This window comes from Heterocephalus glaber, unplaced genomic scaffold (assembly GCF_053883595.1).
Source record: "Heterocephalus glaber isolate CG9 unplaced genomic scaffold, H.glaber_assembly_v1.0 deba00001461, whole genome shotgun sequence".
NCBI lineage: Eukaryota > Metazoa > Chordata > Mammalia > Rodentia > Bathyergidae > Heterocephalus > Heterocephalus glaber.
In genome coordinates, this window is record NW_028258308.1 from 11,362,327 (window position 1) to 11,381,157 (window position 18,831).

At 35.4% G+C, this 18,831-nt stretch overlaps 1 protein-coding gene and 1 long non-coding RNA gene across 4 annotated transcripts in view; one reads left to right on the plus strand and one right to left on the minus strand.

Annotated features, from left to right (window-relative positions):
- Positions 1-451: 451 nt before the first annotated feature.
- Aga (aspartylglucosaminidase) lies at positions 452-11,325 on the minus strand. Of its 2 annotated transcripts, XM_021264950.2 has the most exons (10): positions 11,098-11,244; positions 10,065-10,169; positions 8,832-8,985; positions 8,042-8,154; positions 6,938-7,050; positions 5,364-5,478; positions 4,283-4,358; positions 2,956-3,063; positions 2,177-2,310; positions 452-786 (listed from the first exon to the last, which is right to left on the minus strand). In XM_021264950.2, exons 2-10 carry the CDS (start codon positions 10,105-10,107, stop codon positions 686-688), a joined length of 957 nt encoding a protein of 318 aa, XP_021120609.1. In that variant the 5' UTR covers positions 10,108-10,169; positions 11,098-11,244; the 3' UTR covers positions 452-685. The 2 variants fall into 2 exon arrangements, with proteins under 2 accessions (XP_021120609.1, XP_004853021.2); XM_004852964.4 differs by lacking the exon at positions 10,065-10,169 and having other exon boundaries at positions 11,098-11,325.
- LOC110350789 (uncharacterized) overlaps positions 11,322-18,831 on the plus strand; it is a 166,274-nt gene continuing 158,764 nt past the window's right edge. For both annotated transcript variants that reach the window (XR_015453434.1, XR_015453433.1), the window contains exons 1-2: positions 11,322-11,485; positions 13,471-13,586. This is a non-coding gene — a long non-coding RNA (uncharacterized LOC110350789). The remainder of the gene's footprint in view (positions 11,486-13,470; positions 13,587-18,831) is intronic.

Below are 18,831 nucleotides of genomic sequence, written 5' to 3' on the forward strand. Positions count from 1 at the left end.
GATTTTCAAAAGAAATGATCAATATTGAACATTGGTATGCAAAAGATCTGAGCTTTTTGTGGCCTAAGAACTTTCATATGGTGAGCACCCCATGAGAGAAAAATCCAAAGAAAATCAACGTAATTGCTTATTGGAAGATTGCTCATATTTTCTAATATGTGCAAAATAAAAAGCATCTCTATGAATAGCATCTTTCCTGCTTCAAGCTATTATGGAATACTGAGTAAAACTAATAATCAGTGATAGGAGACATATCACATAACATACTGAAATTCAATCAGGGGTAACATGCTGGGACTCAGTGTTATTTTTTCTTTGGATCTAAAAAGTTTGTATACTCTATTTTAAGTACTCAAATACAGATTTGGATGAACTATATCATTGTGGGAATAAATCCCCAAAGTAGAAATTTCTTGCAACATCAATGAGAAATTCAAATATGACTTAAAACTTAAATATAAACAAGACACACACATGCATATTTATTTTCATGGGGTCTACAAAGCTTAAAAACAGTCAAACAATTTCAGATACAGAAAGTGCCAAATTAGCATAAATTTATTTTTGTACTTATTTTACACAAGAATTTTAAAATACATAAGGACAACTAAACAATGATTGTGAACAATCGTTTTAGCCTTTGTTTCTTTCTTCTTTAAATATAGACATTGACAGAAAAGATGGATTAAATGCAGTCTACTTTTTCCTCAGTTGGCTGATTTTTTAGAGAATTATAAACCATGAAACTAAACTGAGTAAATGTTGGCAGTTTACTGCAAGCAGCACCTTGGGTCGAAAAAGAGAAAGTTGTATAGTTAAATATAAGATGCATATATTTATAACCAATACAGATGTTGCTATTTACCTAGATACTGGCTATTGTATACCTATGTCAAGTAAGCCATATGGAAATATACTCAGTAATGAGTAGTTAATGGGAGGTAAAAAAGAGGTAGTAGGTAAGCTATCCTTTTAAACCTCAGAAAGGTAGCTGAGTTTTTTGGCTCCACATATGTGCTGTCTTTTCTACTCTTTTACCCTGTTGTCACATCCTTTTCTTAGAAGAAATTATTCAGGTACATTCCTACCATTTTATTCATAACCCCCGCCCCGCCACACACACACCACTGCTTTCTATTCTGTTCTACTCTTTATCTTTATAGAAGAGAGAAGAGTTATTTGTCAAGATATTATCTGTCTGACTTTATCTTTTGCTCAAATATGCAGACTGTGTATTATAGGAGGGCCTTTCTCCTGTCATTATGTTAAATATAAGGAGCTAGTCAATTTTAAATTCATATACCATTATATTAGTATTTTTCCCATCTTGTTAAATGCAACTTTTTTTTATAGTTTATTTCTTAAGAGGGAATTAATGAAACTGTCTTATTTTATACATAAAGGCTTCCCTCTCCCATAACTTTTACTGCCTTTTGTATCTTAGTAGTTAAAAAAGAATAAGGAAATCTTCAAAGTTTTTAAAATTCAGAAGTGTGAAATGTAAAAGATCAAAGAACAATAAGCAGCAGTCCAACCCAATAAGTCGTATTGATCAGTAAGCTGTATATGTTCTCTATCTGAAAATTCACTAATGAGAATCAGCAGTGGTTCATCTTCAAACGCTTTGAAACTGTGATAGGCTTATACAGAAAGTAAATGAAGCAAAAGACATCCCTCAAATATAGTGCAAAAATAATTCTGCAAACTTTTTAGGTTTACTAATCAGTAATATAACATATTTTGTTCTTTGGAGCCCTAAAAAGAACCTAAATGGCTAAACCATTTACCTGATGAATAGAAAAAGAAGTACGGAGGGTAATTTATTCCTACTTACTTCTAATTAGTAGAAGCATTTGACTAAATCAGTCCATTTCAACATGTCCTGGGCTCAAACTAAACTCCCTTTAGGATAGATGTAAAAGATAAGAACTAAGAGCCATAGACTAGATCACCAGCAGGCAATCACAGGTATATTTTTAATGCTTGCGGGACTTGACAGGTCATTAATTAACATTTACCCAGAGCCTACTCTACATAGTCCCTTTTCTTTTGAAAATAGTATATTGCACAATACACAATATATATTATATAATATATACATTGTACAATATTTTAAAGTGTATATTTTATAAACACTTGTAAGTTCACACAAATACAAAATCCAAATATAACTTACCATAACTTCCAGTTACATTGGCACATATAACAGCCCCAAAGAATTTTGGAAAATGCTCCTGAATTCTTGAAATAGCTTTTTGGCAAGCTATGGTTGGATCCTCTCCTCTTCTCATATATTCTACTGCTTGGTAGCTGATTTAAACAGAGGTGAAATTTCAATACTAGAGAATAAATAGCAACTTCAAATTGATTTACGTAAGGTTAGAAATTTAAAATCACTGAGATTATCACATTGGATAGAATTCATATAAGTGAACAGGAAGTCAGTGACTCCTGATAAAGCTTCAACAGCAAAGTAAGTAAACCTTGATATGATGATTTTTTGGGGGGAAGCAGGACTTGGTTAAACAATAGTCACTTAGTAATAATAGAAGTCTCAGGAAACAGCAGTTATATTTAAATAAGAAAAGAAGCTACAAAAGAGAAAATATTATATGTGTACAAAACATGTAGTTGTATGATTAATTGTATACAATAATTATGCTTAATTTTAGCAATAACCACAGTTCCTTTACTTAGTGGCCCTACATCAATTATTTATCATAAATATTCTCATCTGTGAAGTAGGGTGATAAACAATGCTCTATTTCACAGGGGTATGATTACTTAATTTGAATGATCATTAATTAAATGATAGGTAAAAAGTTTGTTACATCATTTCTAAATAGCTTGTGTGCACAAATTCAAATTACACGATACAAAAACTTATTTTATACCTTGACAAAGAAAATAGCTCCATGAAAGAGCTCTGAAGTTTGCAAATCTAAGAAGTCATACCTTGGAAGGAAGCGCATCAGTAAATCTCCATCCCCAGTGGCTGCAGCTGCCCCTGAAGCATCATCAGCGTAGGCACCGGCTCCAGGTATGGGGGAATCTCCTATACGACTTTGTGAGCACAGAGGGTAAAGCATTTAGTCCAGGAAATCAGGGGTAAAGTAAATTATGTTATGAGCTGTTTCAAAAATGGGATATTTCCACATAGATACTGATCACTGTTTGAAATAAATTCTTCACCCAAGTACGGAGAGAAAAGGTGTTAAATCTTTAACTTAGATCTTCATAAACCTATATTAATTACATAAGAATTTGTTATCAGATGTGGAGTATAAAAAAGTTAAGCTTATAGAAATACAGGTTAAGTTCTGGTGGCCAGATGCTAGGGAGTGGGAGATGTTGGTCAAAGGGCACAGAATTTCAGTCAAACAAGAGGAATAAGTTCAAGTGATCTGTTGTATAACATGGTTACTACAGTAACTTAATAACAATACACTGTGTACTTGAAAATTACAAAAGGGGTATATTTTAAGTGGTCTCATCACAAAAACATAGGTCTGTGAGGTAATGCATAAGTTAAACAGCTTGGTTAACTATTTCACTGTTTGTATACATATGAAATCATAGTTTTTTACTTATCATTTGAAAATTAATTCCTAAAAATAACAGAATTTCTTATGCCAAGATGGCATACACAGATTTACAGTGACTGTTCTACTACTACCATTCTGTATTACCTAAATTCCTGGATTATCAACAGGTTCCAAAGGAGCTTCGTATCTATAAACTATTTCTGCTTGCCATGTAATGTGTCAAACTTTTACCAAAGTTTTTCCATGTAATAAATCTTTAAACTCTCCTACTATTTCAAAATAAAATCCAGAACTCCTTAAGACCCTTTGAAGCCTTTGAAATCTGGCTCCAGGCTTTCCTTGCCATCTTCCACTATTCCCTCCACTCTGGGCCATGCACAATACAAACTCCCATCAGTGGCTTGTCTCTCAGCCAGCAGAGGTCCTGAACCTAAAGTGCACACTACTGTATGTTCATCTTTCCTTTTTGTGGTCTAGGGACTCAGTTCCTTGCACCCACTTTATCGCCCTTCCTAACTACTTAGCTTAAACAGATCATCTCTGTCACCTCTGCACGGTAAAGCACTGGCTGTGATTCTTCCTTTGGCCCTTAGCAGACAGGAAGATCTTGTCTATTACATTTCTCTATCTCAGCTGTGAGGCTAGGGTTGTGCTTTGCATTTGGAATCCTCCATAGCACCTAGCACATATTGCTTTACTTTATTTGTTGGAGAAACTATTCATATGGAAACACTAACCCAGGTATTTTGAACTTTAGACCATTTGTAGAGGTACCAGCAGCAGTATGTCCCATCTTATGGATTACAATCATGCCTAGGAATGAAAAATGAAAAAAAGAAAAAAGAGAAAGAAATTAAGTACCTGAATTTTACCTCATATATAATTTTTTTAACCTCATATATAATTAAATAAGCAAGCAGTGGTAACATCTCAATATTTGGGCCCCAAAATTCATATGCTAAAATTTAATCCACAAAGTGAAAGATTTAGGAGGGGGATCTCTGGAAGGTAATCAGGCAGAGGACTAATAATCTGGCTTAGTATTCTTATAAGAGCACCCTCAGCGAGCTAGCTAGCCCCTTCTCCATGTAAGGACACAGAGAGAAACTGCCATCTGTGAAATGAAAAATGAACCTCCATTAGAAACTGAATCAACCAGCATGTACATCTTGGGTTTCCCAGCTTCCACAACTTTAAGAAATAAATTTCTGTTATTTGTAAGTCACCCAGTCTATGGTATTGTGTTTAACAATAAAAACTGACTAAAATAACAATATAAATATGCTTTCTTATTAATTTCAGATAGAAGAAATGAATAATTTTGGAATATTTAAAATTATATCAGTGGTATAATTTTGCATTTTAATGACCTAGTTTCATAGCATCATTTGATAGACATTCCATATCCTTACTCCTTAAAATGTTACTTTCAATACTTTAAAAAAAGTAATTCCAAATAAAATTTCTGAAATAGATTAATAGAAATTGTCACATTATAACTTGGAAAAATTGTTTAAGGTTTCTTTAATATTTCAAACAACATAAAAAATCAAATAACTAAGTGTCAAATAAAGACTTAAAATCCAAAAGTGAATAGTTATTGGATTTTGGGGGTCTTATGTAAGTAATTTACTGAACTATGTACAAATGATAAGGCAAGATTTTATATATATGTATGTATGTATGTATTGGTGGGTCATGCACTTACTGAGCAATTGAAATAATCAAAATCGATTTTTGGAACATGAATAGGAATAAAGAGGAAGTATAGAAGGGAATTAAATTTTAATCATGAAAACTATATAAAAGGTAAATTACCAATAGTATCATGACCACAGTCATCTCTCATTTCTTTATAGGTATGGCGGTCCTGCTTTAAGATGCCAGGTGGTTTGTAAGGTCCACAGTATTTTGAAGCATCTGGTATAACATTCTGTAAATAAGATTTGAGTTTTATTTTTAAGAAAGATGTTTTAGAAATTGGCAAGCAGTTATGTATGATCACTAAACACTAGTACAAAATCAAAAAGACATCTGGTAACTCAAAGCTTAAAGATTAGCTGTCTTATGTGAAAGTAGATGAATATGTAATTTTACTAAATTCCCAGGCTAGCCTCAGAATAACATGGTTTAGACATTTATACTACATGGAACAGATCACTGCATTTCCTCTTTATATGCCTAAAATTCTCAGCATAATAGGAGATATAAAGCTTTTTATTAGACACTAATCCTCAAAGGAGTAAGGTACACAACCTGACCTTTAGATTTCAGAACTTGTTCTCCAGATGAAGAATTCTGAGGTTTAAAGTAAAATCTGTTTTCAAACCTTTTTTATCATAGCCAAGTTTATATGAATATATTCTGTGTGATACTCTAAAATTATCGTTAAACTTTAAAGGCATAAAAATATAATCCAAACTGATAAATTTGTTTATATATAATTCGGTAAAAGAATTTACTACAAGTTGAATATTCCTTATCTGATATGTTAGGACTAGAAATATTTTGGGTTTCGGAATATTTGCATGTATGTAATGAGGTATCTTGAGGATAGGACCCAAGTCTAAACATAACATTCATTAATGTTTCATAAGCATCTTATACAAGTAGCCTGAAAGTAATTTCAGTGTTTTTAGTGTGACTGCATTTTGAAAGCAATGCATCACATGAAGTGGTACAGATTTTTCTACCTGTAGCATCATGAAAGTGCTCAGAGTACTGGATTTTGGATATCTGGATCAGGGATGCTCGATACTCATACTTTATATGTTGGTGTACTAGGTACCTCCTATAACCTGGTTTTATGAACAGAGTCTTTCCAGTGATAACCCTTGATACTCATGATGAGTTGAGAAGGAAACAGATGAGAAACTGTAATATTCCACAGAAGGAACTTGTAAGGCAAAGGCAAAATGACTTATGCTAAAAATCCCATTAAAGACAATTACCCCACTAGTAATATACGAGGCACGTAACAGTGTAAATCCTCAAGTCGAACCAGGTCAAGGAACTGGATATGTTTCATACAAATAAAAATCTAACAAATATTTTAGACTAATATTTTCCAACCTTTGATTATTTTTTTAAAGACTGTGTCCCAAGGAAATACTAGCAGAACATCTCTGACAGAGGTAGCTTCACTCCTGTGTAGAACCTTTCATTTGCAAACTATTTTCAGAGGCCAGTAGCTCTGTACCCCAGGTGTGCATGAGAGGCTGCCAGGGAGCCATCAAAAGCATCCAGGCCACAAAAGACAGATAAATCATTGCTTCTAATGTGCAGTGCAGCCAAGACACTAACCAGCACCATTGGTAGGTTACAGAGAGCAGAAGGATGTCATTTACAATTTTCAAGTTATTTACCTTTTAACATTAAATGTGTATACATACTTTCCAATAATTTGGCTGGCAATTCCTAACAAGCCAATCTGAATGAAGAGCATGAGAAGCATTGGTAGATAAATCTTCCTTGATAAACCCCATACTCTCAGCAAACTTGGTGGCTGGACATTAGGAAGAAAAGCGTAAATTAACCAAGTTTACATGTACCATAAACAAAATATATGTACTATACGCAGTCTACATCAGCTATCTCTTGTGGGGTATACAAAGACTGTCAAAGGAGTTTTCAGACATAAATAGCTTTAGAGAAGTTAACTTCTAGCTTTCAATTTCTGTATGTCCTTTCTAAATTGATCTATTTGAAGCCCCTCATGGGTATGTTATGATAGTCCCCTACGCTACCTCACCTGAGCTGGCTTATTCTCTCCACTTTCCCAAAAAACAAAAGGCACACTTTTCACCAGTACCAAATCTTACTGCTCTAACTAGAGTGCAAAGCTCAAGGTGAAAAAGCTTTAAGATATCAATCAAGGAGATGAATGGATTCCATTGAATGAGTAAAAGATTCTGTTGTCAAACAGTTTACAATTCTGTACTTCCAACCAAATTGAAGGAAGTTTACTACACATTATAAATATTTCTGATTATATGTCACGGGTATCATCTTTGATATGTAAACTGGAAGGTGTTCAAGTAAGACCCTCCTCCACAGCAAACTCATTCAGTCCCATCTTATGTTAATAATGTTCTTGGGGTCTTATACGTATAAAAATGTAATACAGGAAGAAAACTGATGCTGAATCTAGTTTCCGTTCAGCAATTATTCATCCTACAGATAGTAAACTATTTTTAAAAATCCTATCTTCTTTTTTTTTTTGGTACTGGGGATCGAACTCGGGACCTTGCGCTTGCAAGGCAGGCGCCGGAACCACTGAGCTAAATCCCCGGCCCTAAAAATCCTATCTCAAAGACAAAGAAAGTTAGATTTAAAAGTTAAGAAACATGTCCAGTTAAACAGGTATTAAGTCCAAGAGCTGGAATTGAATTTAGGTCTGCTTTTATGTCTATTTTATATGGGTTCGTATTTTTTTTTTTTACAGTGACAACTATAGACAAAAGACTAGAAAAAGTTTCAGAATAGTTAAAAAATACCTGACTCTCCTACTAGAAGTGTGTGTGTTGTATGTTCCAATACTTTCCGTGCCACACCAATAGCATTTTTAATTCGCCTAAGATCTCCTACTGCTCCTACATCCATAGTAGTGCTGCAAGAAATAAATGCAGTAAAGTGTATTAAAGTATTTTCATAGGTTCAAAGATAAACAATACTGCATTTCTCCATGCAATGTGTCGTAGGATAAATTCCATCATCTTAACACAAAAGTGAAAGTACAACCGTGAGTTCCATAGGGTCCCACAGTCAGACAAAATTACAAAAAAAGTAGAGGGCCAGGGATTTAGCTCAGTGGTTCTGCTGCCTGCCTCAAAAGCACAAGGTCCTGAGTTCGATCCCCGGTACCAAAAGAAACAAACAAACAAAAAGTAGAAATTCAATTTACCATATATACCAAAGCACTAAAATTCTGTTTTACTTAGCTTATTTTAAATCTGGATTCTGAAAGAGGTCTTACGGTTTCTGGTCAAACAAACTGCAGCATTCGTGGATGCCAAGTATATGACTATTTATAGGTCAGAGGTTTATTTTTATAGCTTAGGATACTCCCTGAGATTATCTACCTTCTTGATTATTTCTACTATTAGGGTTTTTTTTTCAATTGAGAGGCAAAGTCTTTGTGTTTAGAAAGGCCAATTACAATAAGGTAGTTTGACCTATGACAAGTCACACATTTTTCCATCTTGTTCTTCAAGGACTACAGCTCTAAACGTAATTAAGCAAGCAGCAAAGTGCAGAGATAAATAGGTCCTGGTATGGCATTCTTACCCATCCATGATCATTGCATCCAATGTTGTTTCCCCACGTTCATCAGGACTTCCTCCAAAGCCTACAGAGCCATCACACTGTTCGCGCTCACACATGGCACAGCCATTCTCAACTGCGTCCAGGGTAGACCCTCCAGATGCTAATGTCCGCCATGCTGTTAAATCCCAATAATGCTTGTTTATATTTATATATGTTTTCAATGTCAAATGCACTGAACCAAAAACATTTTGAAAACTCCCATTCAAATTGTTTTCATATTTAAACTGAATTTTTAACAAGTTAATCAAGTAATACAAAGGAGTTTTCAGAGAAAGGAGAAAAAGTATATCACTACCTGTAGCCTAGTGCAAAGGCCCCAGGTTCAATGCCCAATTCAGGAAAAAAAAATCAAACTAGCTATTGGTGCACTGAAGATTTATTTCACTTATCAATGCTTACTTCTTCTGCATAAACAAGTATCCTCTTCTTTATTTATTTTCTGCTACTAGGGACTGAACCTAGGGCCTTTGCACTGAGCTATATCCCCAGCCATTTTTTAAACTTTTATTTTGAGACAAGTTAGCTAGGTCACTAAATTACCCAGGGTGGACTAGAACTTGTGATCCTTTGGCTCACATTCCCAAAGTATTGGGATTACAGGCCTGTGCCATCACACCCAGTTTCCTTTCCTTTACTCTAAAAGGCACAAATGAAACCACTCAAAGGCAGTTAAGTTTAAAATCTATTAAATCACATAAATTGCTTCTACATCCATAGAGTATTAAAAATATTCATAACTTGTACTGTCGCTGAGGCAACACCTATTAGCAGTAACACTAACAGCAAATAATGTAGGTTTCATAGGATTAATTCATTTTATATTTACAATAGCTTTTGCTGTAGTACTATGTATAATTACAATTTTCATTTTACACAAAAAGTAACAGAGTCAGAGAGGTTAGGTAAGGTCTTCAAGGTCATCCAACCATTTCTTAAAGTAGTCTCTTTGACTAGGGTACTTTTAGTACTACGCTGTTCTGTGGACCCTACCCAGTACGTTGTGTGTGGGTATGGGGCTGGGGTATCATCAATGGTCAAATTCATAAGCAATAAAAAAGAGAATTTCTTTACTAATAAAAAGAGAATTCCTTGAAGGGTAGGTGCTACTGTTGATAAGCACTAACTGATCAACACTATTGGACCTACAGGCTTGAAAATAGATTTTTAGAAGTACTTTCACTATAGGCAACTTACACAGAATTGTCCCCTGCCCAGGCTGCTGGACTTGCTGTTTCATTATTGCTGAGGGTATCTTCTTTCACTTTGATTTCTCATGTTCTCTGATTTCATATGCACTACCTGTAAAATACCAATCTACCTCTACTAAATTCTGGAGCCAATTCTTCTCTCAGAAAATATACTAGCAGCCTCAGAAGTGGGTCTAAAATTACTCCTGTAGTAATATGTGTTGAAGCACATTAAAGAAACAAGCATGACACTATGTGAAAACCCCATGATTATGGTATATACAGGATAAGATCAAAGCACACAAGCTAGGAACCCAGTGGGCAGCATGGAAGGAACTCCAGAGCATACTTCCTTAAAAAGGTGATACCTTAGCTTTGTGGTTCTCAACCCTCCCTGATTGCAAATGAAAAATCATACAGGAACTTTTAAAAACATGTCCTGCTTCCAGGAGTTAGAAAAATCTCAGGAAATGGGGCCCGGGCAGACAACATGATTCCTCAGAAGATCCACAGGTCATTTTAATGAACATCCTAGCCTGGTACCCCACATTTTAGGTGACAAGGATAGCATGTCAGTACATAGCAGCAAACGTAAGTGGGAAAAGTGAGAGTCTGGGAAATTATTAGTTGTTTGTAAGAATGGAATACTAGGTACTGAAGTGAAGTGAGGGGTTAGAAAAGAGAGGTGAAGAGGCCGACGAAGACAACCCGTGAGAAGGTGAGACGACTGCGTGTTTGACAAAAACCAGCGCGGGTGCCACTGGAGAGTAAAAGCAGAAAGGCCGCAACACACTGGCGGGCCCAGTAAAGGGCGTAATCCTCAGCGACAGGGCCTTAAATGCGGGAGGGGCAAGGAGGATGGAGTAAAGGCCAGCTGCAAGCCGCAGCGGTGCAGGAAGGACTGGAGATTGAGATTGCGGGAGGCCCGGTTAGTGGGGCGCTCGCCGGGCCTCCCCGCGCCGCAAACTTCAGCGGGTCCAGTCCTTCCCCACAAGGGAGCTTCTGCAGTGCAGCCACCCGCCCCGGCCGCCACCCCGCACCTGCTTCGGTTGCATTCTTAAAAGGCCAAGTGTTGACGACCAGGGGCAGAGGCCTGGAGCCACGCACTAGGGCCGGGCTGAGCAGGAGTGGCACGACAATCAGAGTCACATTCGACTTCCGCAACATCGCTGCGAGCTGAGCCGAACAACGCCACAAAGGTCGCGAGCGCGGCCGCCAGCTGAGACCCGACAGGCCGCGCGCGCTCACGGAAATCCCGGTCGTCCGCAAAGACCCGCCCACCTGGAGACCGCGCCCACTCTTCGGGCTCAGTGTATTCTCCCTGAACTCTCGCGAGATGTAACCTTTTCGGGGACCGCGGAAGTTCTTTGTCGATGGTGCTGAGGTTATTGGTCGTGAGGTGTTTGGTCATGGAGTATTTATTCTTAGGTGCGATGCAGTTTTTTTTTTTTTTTTTTTTCCGTTTAAAATAATAAACTAAACTGCTACTTTCCAGATTCTTAAAAGGTAGATTGAGCCTCACACTGGAAAATTAGTATGAAGTTATGCAACCCTGGGTTGCATGACTTTAGGAACTTCTGGTAATTGGTGTGTACTATTTAATTTAGTTTTTACTTTATTCTCTTAATTAAAAGTTGAAGTTGAAAAGTTTACCAAACCTAAAATGTGCTTTGGAATTCCACAGACACTCACTCATTCTGTGCGTGGCCTCCCACCACAGCCTTTTTGTAGGACGTTCTCTGGTTGTAAATCCCTGAGCTGAAAGAAACGGACAATCTCGGAAAATAGAAATGTACCCTCTGCATAGCCCACTGAAAGCCGCGTTCTGGTGCCTCTAGGCAAGAATACTACCTCCATTCTTTTTTGAACGAATTTTACTTTCGTGCCTGGCACCATTAAGTATTAAATAAATGTTTAAATAAAAGGAGGGATAGAGAGTTTACATGCATGGTAGAGGCTGTTCATTTTGATAATTCGGTGGCTGCACAGATGTGTGAACATGGACCAGTAATCCCTCTGGGGCTCAGAAATGCTTGCCCATGTATCTAAAGACAAATAGTTGTGAAGAACATCTATAAATCTATCCTGACTTGTAAAATATGAACTCGACGGAAGTTGTGAGGCTTAAAAAAACCTTCAAAACTCTTACTGCTAGAAAACAATATGTAATTTAAACAGCATAAAATACCATAGAAGAATAAAGGCAGGGAACTGCTATTTGAAAGTTAAGTGTAGTTCAAAGGAACTGCTATAAATTCCTTCTGTGGGATTTTGGAGGAGGAATGAGCCATTTGTGCTATTAGGTGATAGGTGAAAGGTGAAACAGGTTAAGAAAGCCAGAAAAACTTATGTTGTCCTTTGAATGGATTTTTCATAGCACCTGAGCTGAATATTGTTTATACAGACTAAAGAACTGGGACATGTCTCCAGCAAAAATTGTAAAATACTCTACATGGGAAATTGGTCTCAGTGCTGGCAGCATTCTATAGCCTCTTCCTAGCTCTTCAGGTATTTGTGTTTCTCCAACTAGAAGAGCCTAAATTTTACCTCCTACTAAGGTAAAAGAGTATTTACTCTTTTCTACAAAATTTTCTTTCCTTACCTGGAATCAAAATCCTATCAGAGAAATTTATCTCGTTTATTGGTTGGAGGAAAACAGCTAAATTATTTGCTACTCCAAATGCCAACTTTCTCATAAATATTTCTATTTAAAATAATTTGCAATCTCAAAAGAATCTAGTCTTTTTAGTGACTATTAAAATACCAAGTGGATCCAATTTGCCTAAATTTAGTTGTCTTTCTAGCTAAGACTTAAAGAAGTTAATCTAGTTTAGATACTTGGTTTCCATCTGGATTATTACTTGTTTTTTAACTAAGACTTGGAATACTTTAACCTTCAGACCTAGAAGTCTACTTGGTGTTGGTCTCAAGTTTTCATTTATGCCTTAATATATTGGGATCCTTCTGCTTTTTTAGAGGAAAATCTAAATGAAAAAACATTTGTTAACAATTAGGTGGGTAGACGTTAACAATATAGTTTTCCTAGAATCCTCTTTAAGTTTTATGCAATCATTAATTATACATAATACTCAAGATACAGTGTTCCTGAGAAATCCAAAAGATTTAAAATAATTTTATTTAAATCTAAAATATATTACACAGTTTTGTTTGGTAAATGTTTGTTCCTAAATTGAACTTAGAGCTAACAATACTTCAGGAGTTTTTCAAGGCCTAAATTTTAAAACTGTATATCAAGTATGATTAATTTTAGTTTTCATAAGACACACTTTCCTCATCTATAATAATAGTGTTCTTTCTTATTGTACAAAGTTTTGTGAATGAAGTAGGAGATGTTAGACAATGTTAGAGTACTACTTAACTAAAATACTGATGTTTTAATTGCTATTTGTCAGATATTTATCAATTGGTGTCAGCAGTCCAGAAACATACAAAGCAGCAAAACGAAATTTGAGATACAGAAATTTCCACAGGAATAAAAGTCGGCTGAATACCTAGAATGCATTTTAAAGTAAGCACTTCGAATTTTCTTGTATATTAAATAGGAGTTAAAAACATTTTCAGTCTATTTTGATCTGTCTAAAATTTAAGTTTATATAGATAGTTCATGGCAGGGTTATGAGATTTCTTAATGTCTTAAAAAACAGCATCTTCAAGTCCTACCAAGAAGAAAGTCTCAAATGGAATATTAAATGATGTTACAAATAGAACCATCTGCTGTGTGTGCGTGTGCACGTGTGTGTGTGTGTGTGTGTGTGTGTGCGTGCATGTGTGCATGTGTTTTAGGTTGAGGGGGGAGTTTCAGGCAGCTGCATGCTCCCTTCCTTTTTCTATGAACTTCATGGCTTTCAATTTATCAGTCTCAGAAGGATGAAGAATTGAGTCTCTCCTGATAGCATTTGAAGCTGTGGTTCCGCAGAGGATTTAAGGCTGTAGTTGCAGGGAGTCTAGGTATTTCAAATCTGAGGCTTAAAAAACTAAGCCACCCCCTCCGGCTTTTGCACTGATGCTGTGAAATCCATTTGAGAAACATGCCCGTGTTTTGCTACTTGTTCAAAGCTGTAAGCGTGACTTGGCATTGAAATAATAATTCCTTTTCCAAAACTCCCCACTGTACTATTACCTGGGTTATCAAAATACAGGCTATTTGTTTGATTGGCATTTGCTCCTACCAATTTTGTAAACTGTAGGTAATGATTTTTGCTGATGTTAGATCATTGTCATACTGTATTTCTAATTTAATTCCCTTTTGTGCATTAATCCAGGAACACCTGATGGTACTACCTGATCATATATTATGGATGTAGAGTTATATAGAAGTTTCTCATTCGCTAATGAGAAAAGAGAATATTGTTCCTTTCTGAGATATTTTTTTCTGTGTCATGCCCTCAAAATTGTTTATCAAGTCAGTAAAAGATTCAAATCACAAACTTTAAAAAAATTTTTAACCTTAAATGTCATTGTGGTGACTTATAAAGACCAAGATTATATAGTAGAATATTGACCTAGTAAGTGATTTTTTTTTCCTCTCAAACCAAGTTATGTGCAACGTATTTTAGATTTGTGATACTAGGACACTGCTATAATAAAGTTATTATAAGGAGGCTACAGTAGCTCATTTAACATATTGGACACTGGTTTTTATGACAATTGTTTATAACATCATGATGTCTTCATGAATGTGATCCATTACTACATTAAAGGCTCAAGCCTTAGGGCAACAATGTCAAAGTGATACTTAAAGTGATAGAACAAACTTAATGTTTTCCTATTGCTTTAAGTATCACTTTGACATTGTTTACTAGTGGTACAGATGATTTTAATAAGTTCAACAATAAATGCAAAATTCCAAAGTAACAATGACTTGCAATAAGTACTTTATTCATTTAAAATTATTTTCATCTGTTGATTATTTTAAATGCAAAAATATATTAGTGGTGAACACTTCTATCTTGTGTATAACTAGGCAAATAGTTTCTCAGTGGCCCATATAAATATTTAAAAGGAAAAAAATAATTTTACATGTGATGTAGTATTTTTTCTTTCATTTTTAAGAAATACTTATGTGTTCTTCACATATCCCAAAGTACTTTAGCCTTTATTGAAAATATCAACTTTTTAATATTTTAGTATCTAACTGATGAAAAATGTTGCTGTTATATACAGTGTTGTATAAACTGCTTCTTAATATATCTTTAACCTCTTTACATGTCATATGCTTTGTAAAATTTTTATTGTGAAATATAAATAAGAAAAAGGCATAAAACAAGTATATAAAGAATTTTGTAGAAAACTTACACCCCCATAATCACCACTTACATCAACATGTATTGTCGGCATCTCCAAGATCCCTTATTTCTGCAACAAATTTTTTAAAGGACTTTATATTTTGTAAGAGCAATTTTTTGTTTATAACATGTATTTTTAAAAATTAAGTTTATTGGTACAATTTACATATACATAATAATCACATTCATCATATGGAATTTGTACCTGTACATGATATATCTTAATTCTTATTTTTTTCCTCATTTCCCTCCCCTCCCTTCAACCCTTCTTTCCCTCCTTATTTACAAAAGCTTTATTTCTGTTTGTGTTTTCATTTTTTTGCCCTTTTCCATTTCTTCCTTTCCCCCTCCCCCCTCATTAGTGCCCCTTCTCATTTGAACTTTTTCTTCCTATTTCACAATTATCTATTATACATTTTGGTCCTTTTTTAGACTTTCAATTTCTCACACCAGAGAAACAATGTGATATTTACACGTGTCCGATTTATTTCATTTAAGAGTATGGTCTCTAGGTGCATCCATTTACCTATAAATATCTCAAGTTTATTCTTCTTTGTGGCTGAATAGTTCTCCATTGTATACAAAACCACATCTTCTTTATCCATTCACCAGTTGATGGGCGTTTGGGTTGTTTCCAAGATTTAGCTATTACAAACTGTGCTGCTATGAACATGAGTGTGCATATATTACTGTGGTATGATGCTTTGAATTCTTTCAGGAAGATACTGAGAAGGGAGATAGCTATGTCAAATGGAACCTCTAGTCCTAGTTTTTTGAAGAATCTCCACACTGATTTCCACAGTGGTTGTACCAGTGTACACTCCCACTAACAGTAGAGAAGGGTTTCTTTTCCCCCAAAGTCCTACCAGCATTTGTTATTGGTTGATTTCTGGATAATAAACGACATAGACACTTACCAATTGATTTCTGTTGTCTTTTAAATTTTTGGTGTTTGTATATAAAGAATTTTTCAGAATTAGGCTTTCAGGTATTACACTGATTTTATATAACATATGGTGCATATAGGAATTCAGGACACATACTGGGCTCAGGTAGTGAGCAGAGTTAGCTCAGTCTGTAACTAACACTGGGATTTCTGAAGAGTCCAGAGAGATTTAGAGAGTTAGCTGGTCTCCAAATTCAGAGCGAGTTCAGGAAGTCAGGGTTGGAGAGAATGTTATCACAAGAGCTTCCTTTCTAAGCAAGGGACATTTCAATGTTCCTAACATCTTTATAATTTTCTCTAGTTGCAGAATTGAGTAGTTGTAAATCTAATTGCAGCACAAAGGATTGATGACACTCAGTTTATTTGTCTGAATTACTGGATGGTCTATAAAGTCCTGAATTACAAATCTTTTTAAACTCCTTGAATTTCATGCATTTATGGTTATAACTAACTGTTAAATTGTTTTAATCCATTTTAAGTGCTTTCAGTTGCAAATAACAGAAAACTTGAAGGAAGGTGACTTAGTATTAGGGATTTACTTTTTTTGAAACTATGTAGAAAGCTGCTGGCATTAGTTCAATATCTTAAAAATGTTGGAATTTACTGCTTGCCTTCTGATCACAAGACAAGCTACTGTTGCTCCAGACAGGTACTCACATTCAAAGGGAGAAAGTCTGGTGTCAGCCACATCTTATTTTTCCCCTTTTTATTCGCAAAGTAAAAGGATTCCTAGGGACTCTAAGCAGAGTACTATTTTATTCTCATTGGTTAAAAAGATGTCATTTGCCCTTTTCAGCAAAAGCTACAAAAGTCACTATGTTTCCTTTAACATTTTTTTTATTTTGTTTTAACTTTCTTATTTTAACTATTTTTATTTTGAAGAGTCGACTTCACTTCTAGATAAGCATAGTATGTAACAGGAACACACACACAGAAGCAAGAGCTCAGACACTTATATAACCTTGAAAATTTAAGACATGTAAATTTCTAGAAACTTTAAGGACTTTGGACTTCATCAGAGTATATATTTGGAGTCTGAATAATCTTATTTAGCTTTCAAGAATCAAAGAAGCTCCAGTCAACATCAGAATTATGACTGTGGTGCTCAGTGGGAGATTGAAAGGAAAATGGCTATTTTCTCTCTGGGATAAAAAGATTTCTGAGAATAAGAGATTAAAGAAAAATAGAGGAATTAATCTTGATATTCCTGATCTTCTCTAGGGGTAGTAAAAATCACCTACCAGGATTGCAGTGGGTTTGGAATAGAATTGGTGATTAGTAATTCGTGAAGCATTTTAGATGATTTATTATGGAAAGCCTCATAAAGATGAACAAAGAGGAACAAAAAAAGACTGCGGAGCATGGATGGAGATTCACCTGAAATCAAGAAGCCTGATACGGTTTAATCCTAATTAATTGCAGTCTTTTTAGAACACCTAAATTATAACATTAAAAGTGAGAGTTATCCCGTGCTGGCCAGAGAGTCAAGTTATATAATGGTAGATATATTGGTAATGGTGATAGTGGCAAAGACTACACTACAGAATTGGAAAGTAAGAAGGTTATAACAAATGATTTTCATATGCAGCTGGCTATAGTATTCTGGGCTTTAAAGGTAGCAAATTGAAGAGGGTGATTTTACCATTTCAGGTAGCCTTACCCTTGGAAACCCCAATAATTGTTCTCTTCTTTTTTCTTTTCTTTTTTTTTTGGTACTGGGGATCGAACTCAGGACCTTGCACTTGTGAGGCAGGCGCTGGAAACACTGAGCTAGATCCCCAGCCCCCCTTCTTTTTTTCATTCCTTCTTTTATTATCTCTTTCTTGCTTCTTACCTTCCTCCCTTCCTGCTTCTCTACATCTTTCCCTTCCTTTGCTTTCCTCTTCTCCCTTATTTTCAAGTATTTATTGGTTGCCTATTTTTTTTTATTTTTGGTCAGGAATGATTTTATGCTATGGACACATAAAAAAAAAAAACAAACCAGTATTCTTACTCTGGTGGAACTTATCTAAGCTACTAAACAAATATATAGTATGTTAAAGAGCCATAGAAGCCATTAAGGAAAATAAAAAAGTATAATTCCTAGCAACATAGATTACTAGGATGAGATGCTCATGGTGTAGTGTTGAGGAAGGGTTTTGAAGAAAGAACTTTAAAAACTTGCCAATGACTTGCATATGAGATAGAAAGCAGAGGAGTTGTTTGGCAACAAAACTTATGTAGGTTGGACAATACACAATGGGACTAGACATAATTTGGGGATTTAGGATGAGAAATGGCTAATGAGTAAAGTTTTGGCTTTGAATACAGGTGACCTTGCAGTTGATTTATTACTCTGACCCATTTGTGAGCCTTATAATGTTAGATCTGTGTTGCTTATACTGGTCTCAGGAGTATACTCATTAAAGTGATTACTAGTGTTGAAACAGTACCTTTATGAAAATAGGAACCCAGTTATCCTGTTCTATTATCGATGTCTTTTTCCAAAGAAGAAAGCCATATTCTTGGTTGACCAAACATTA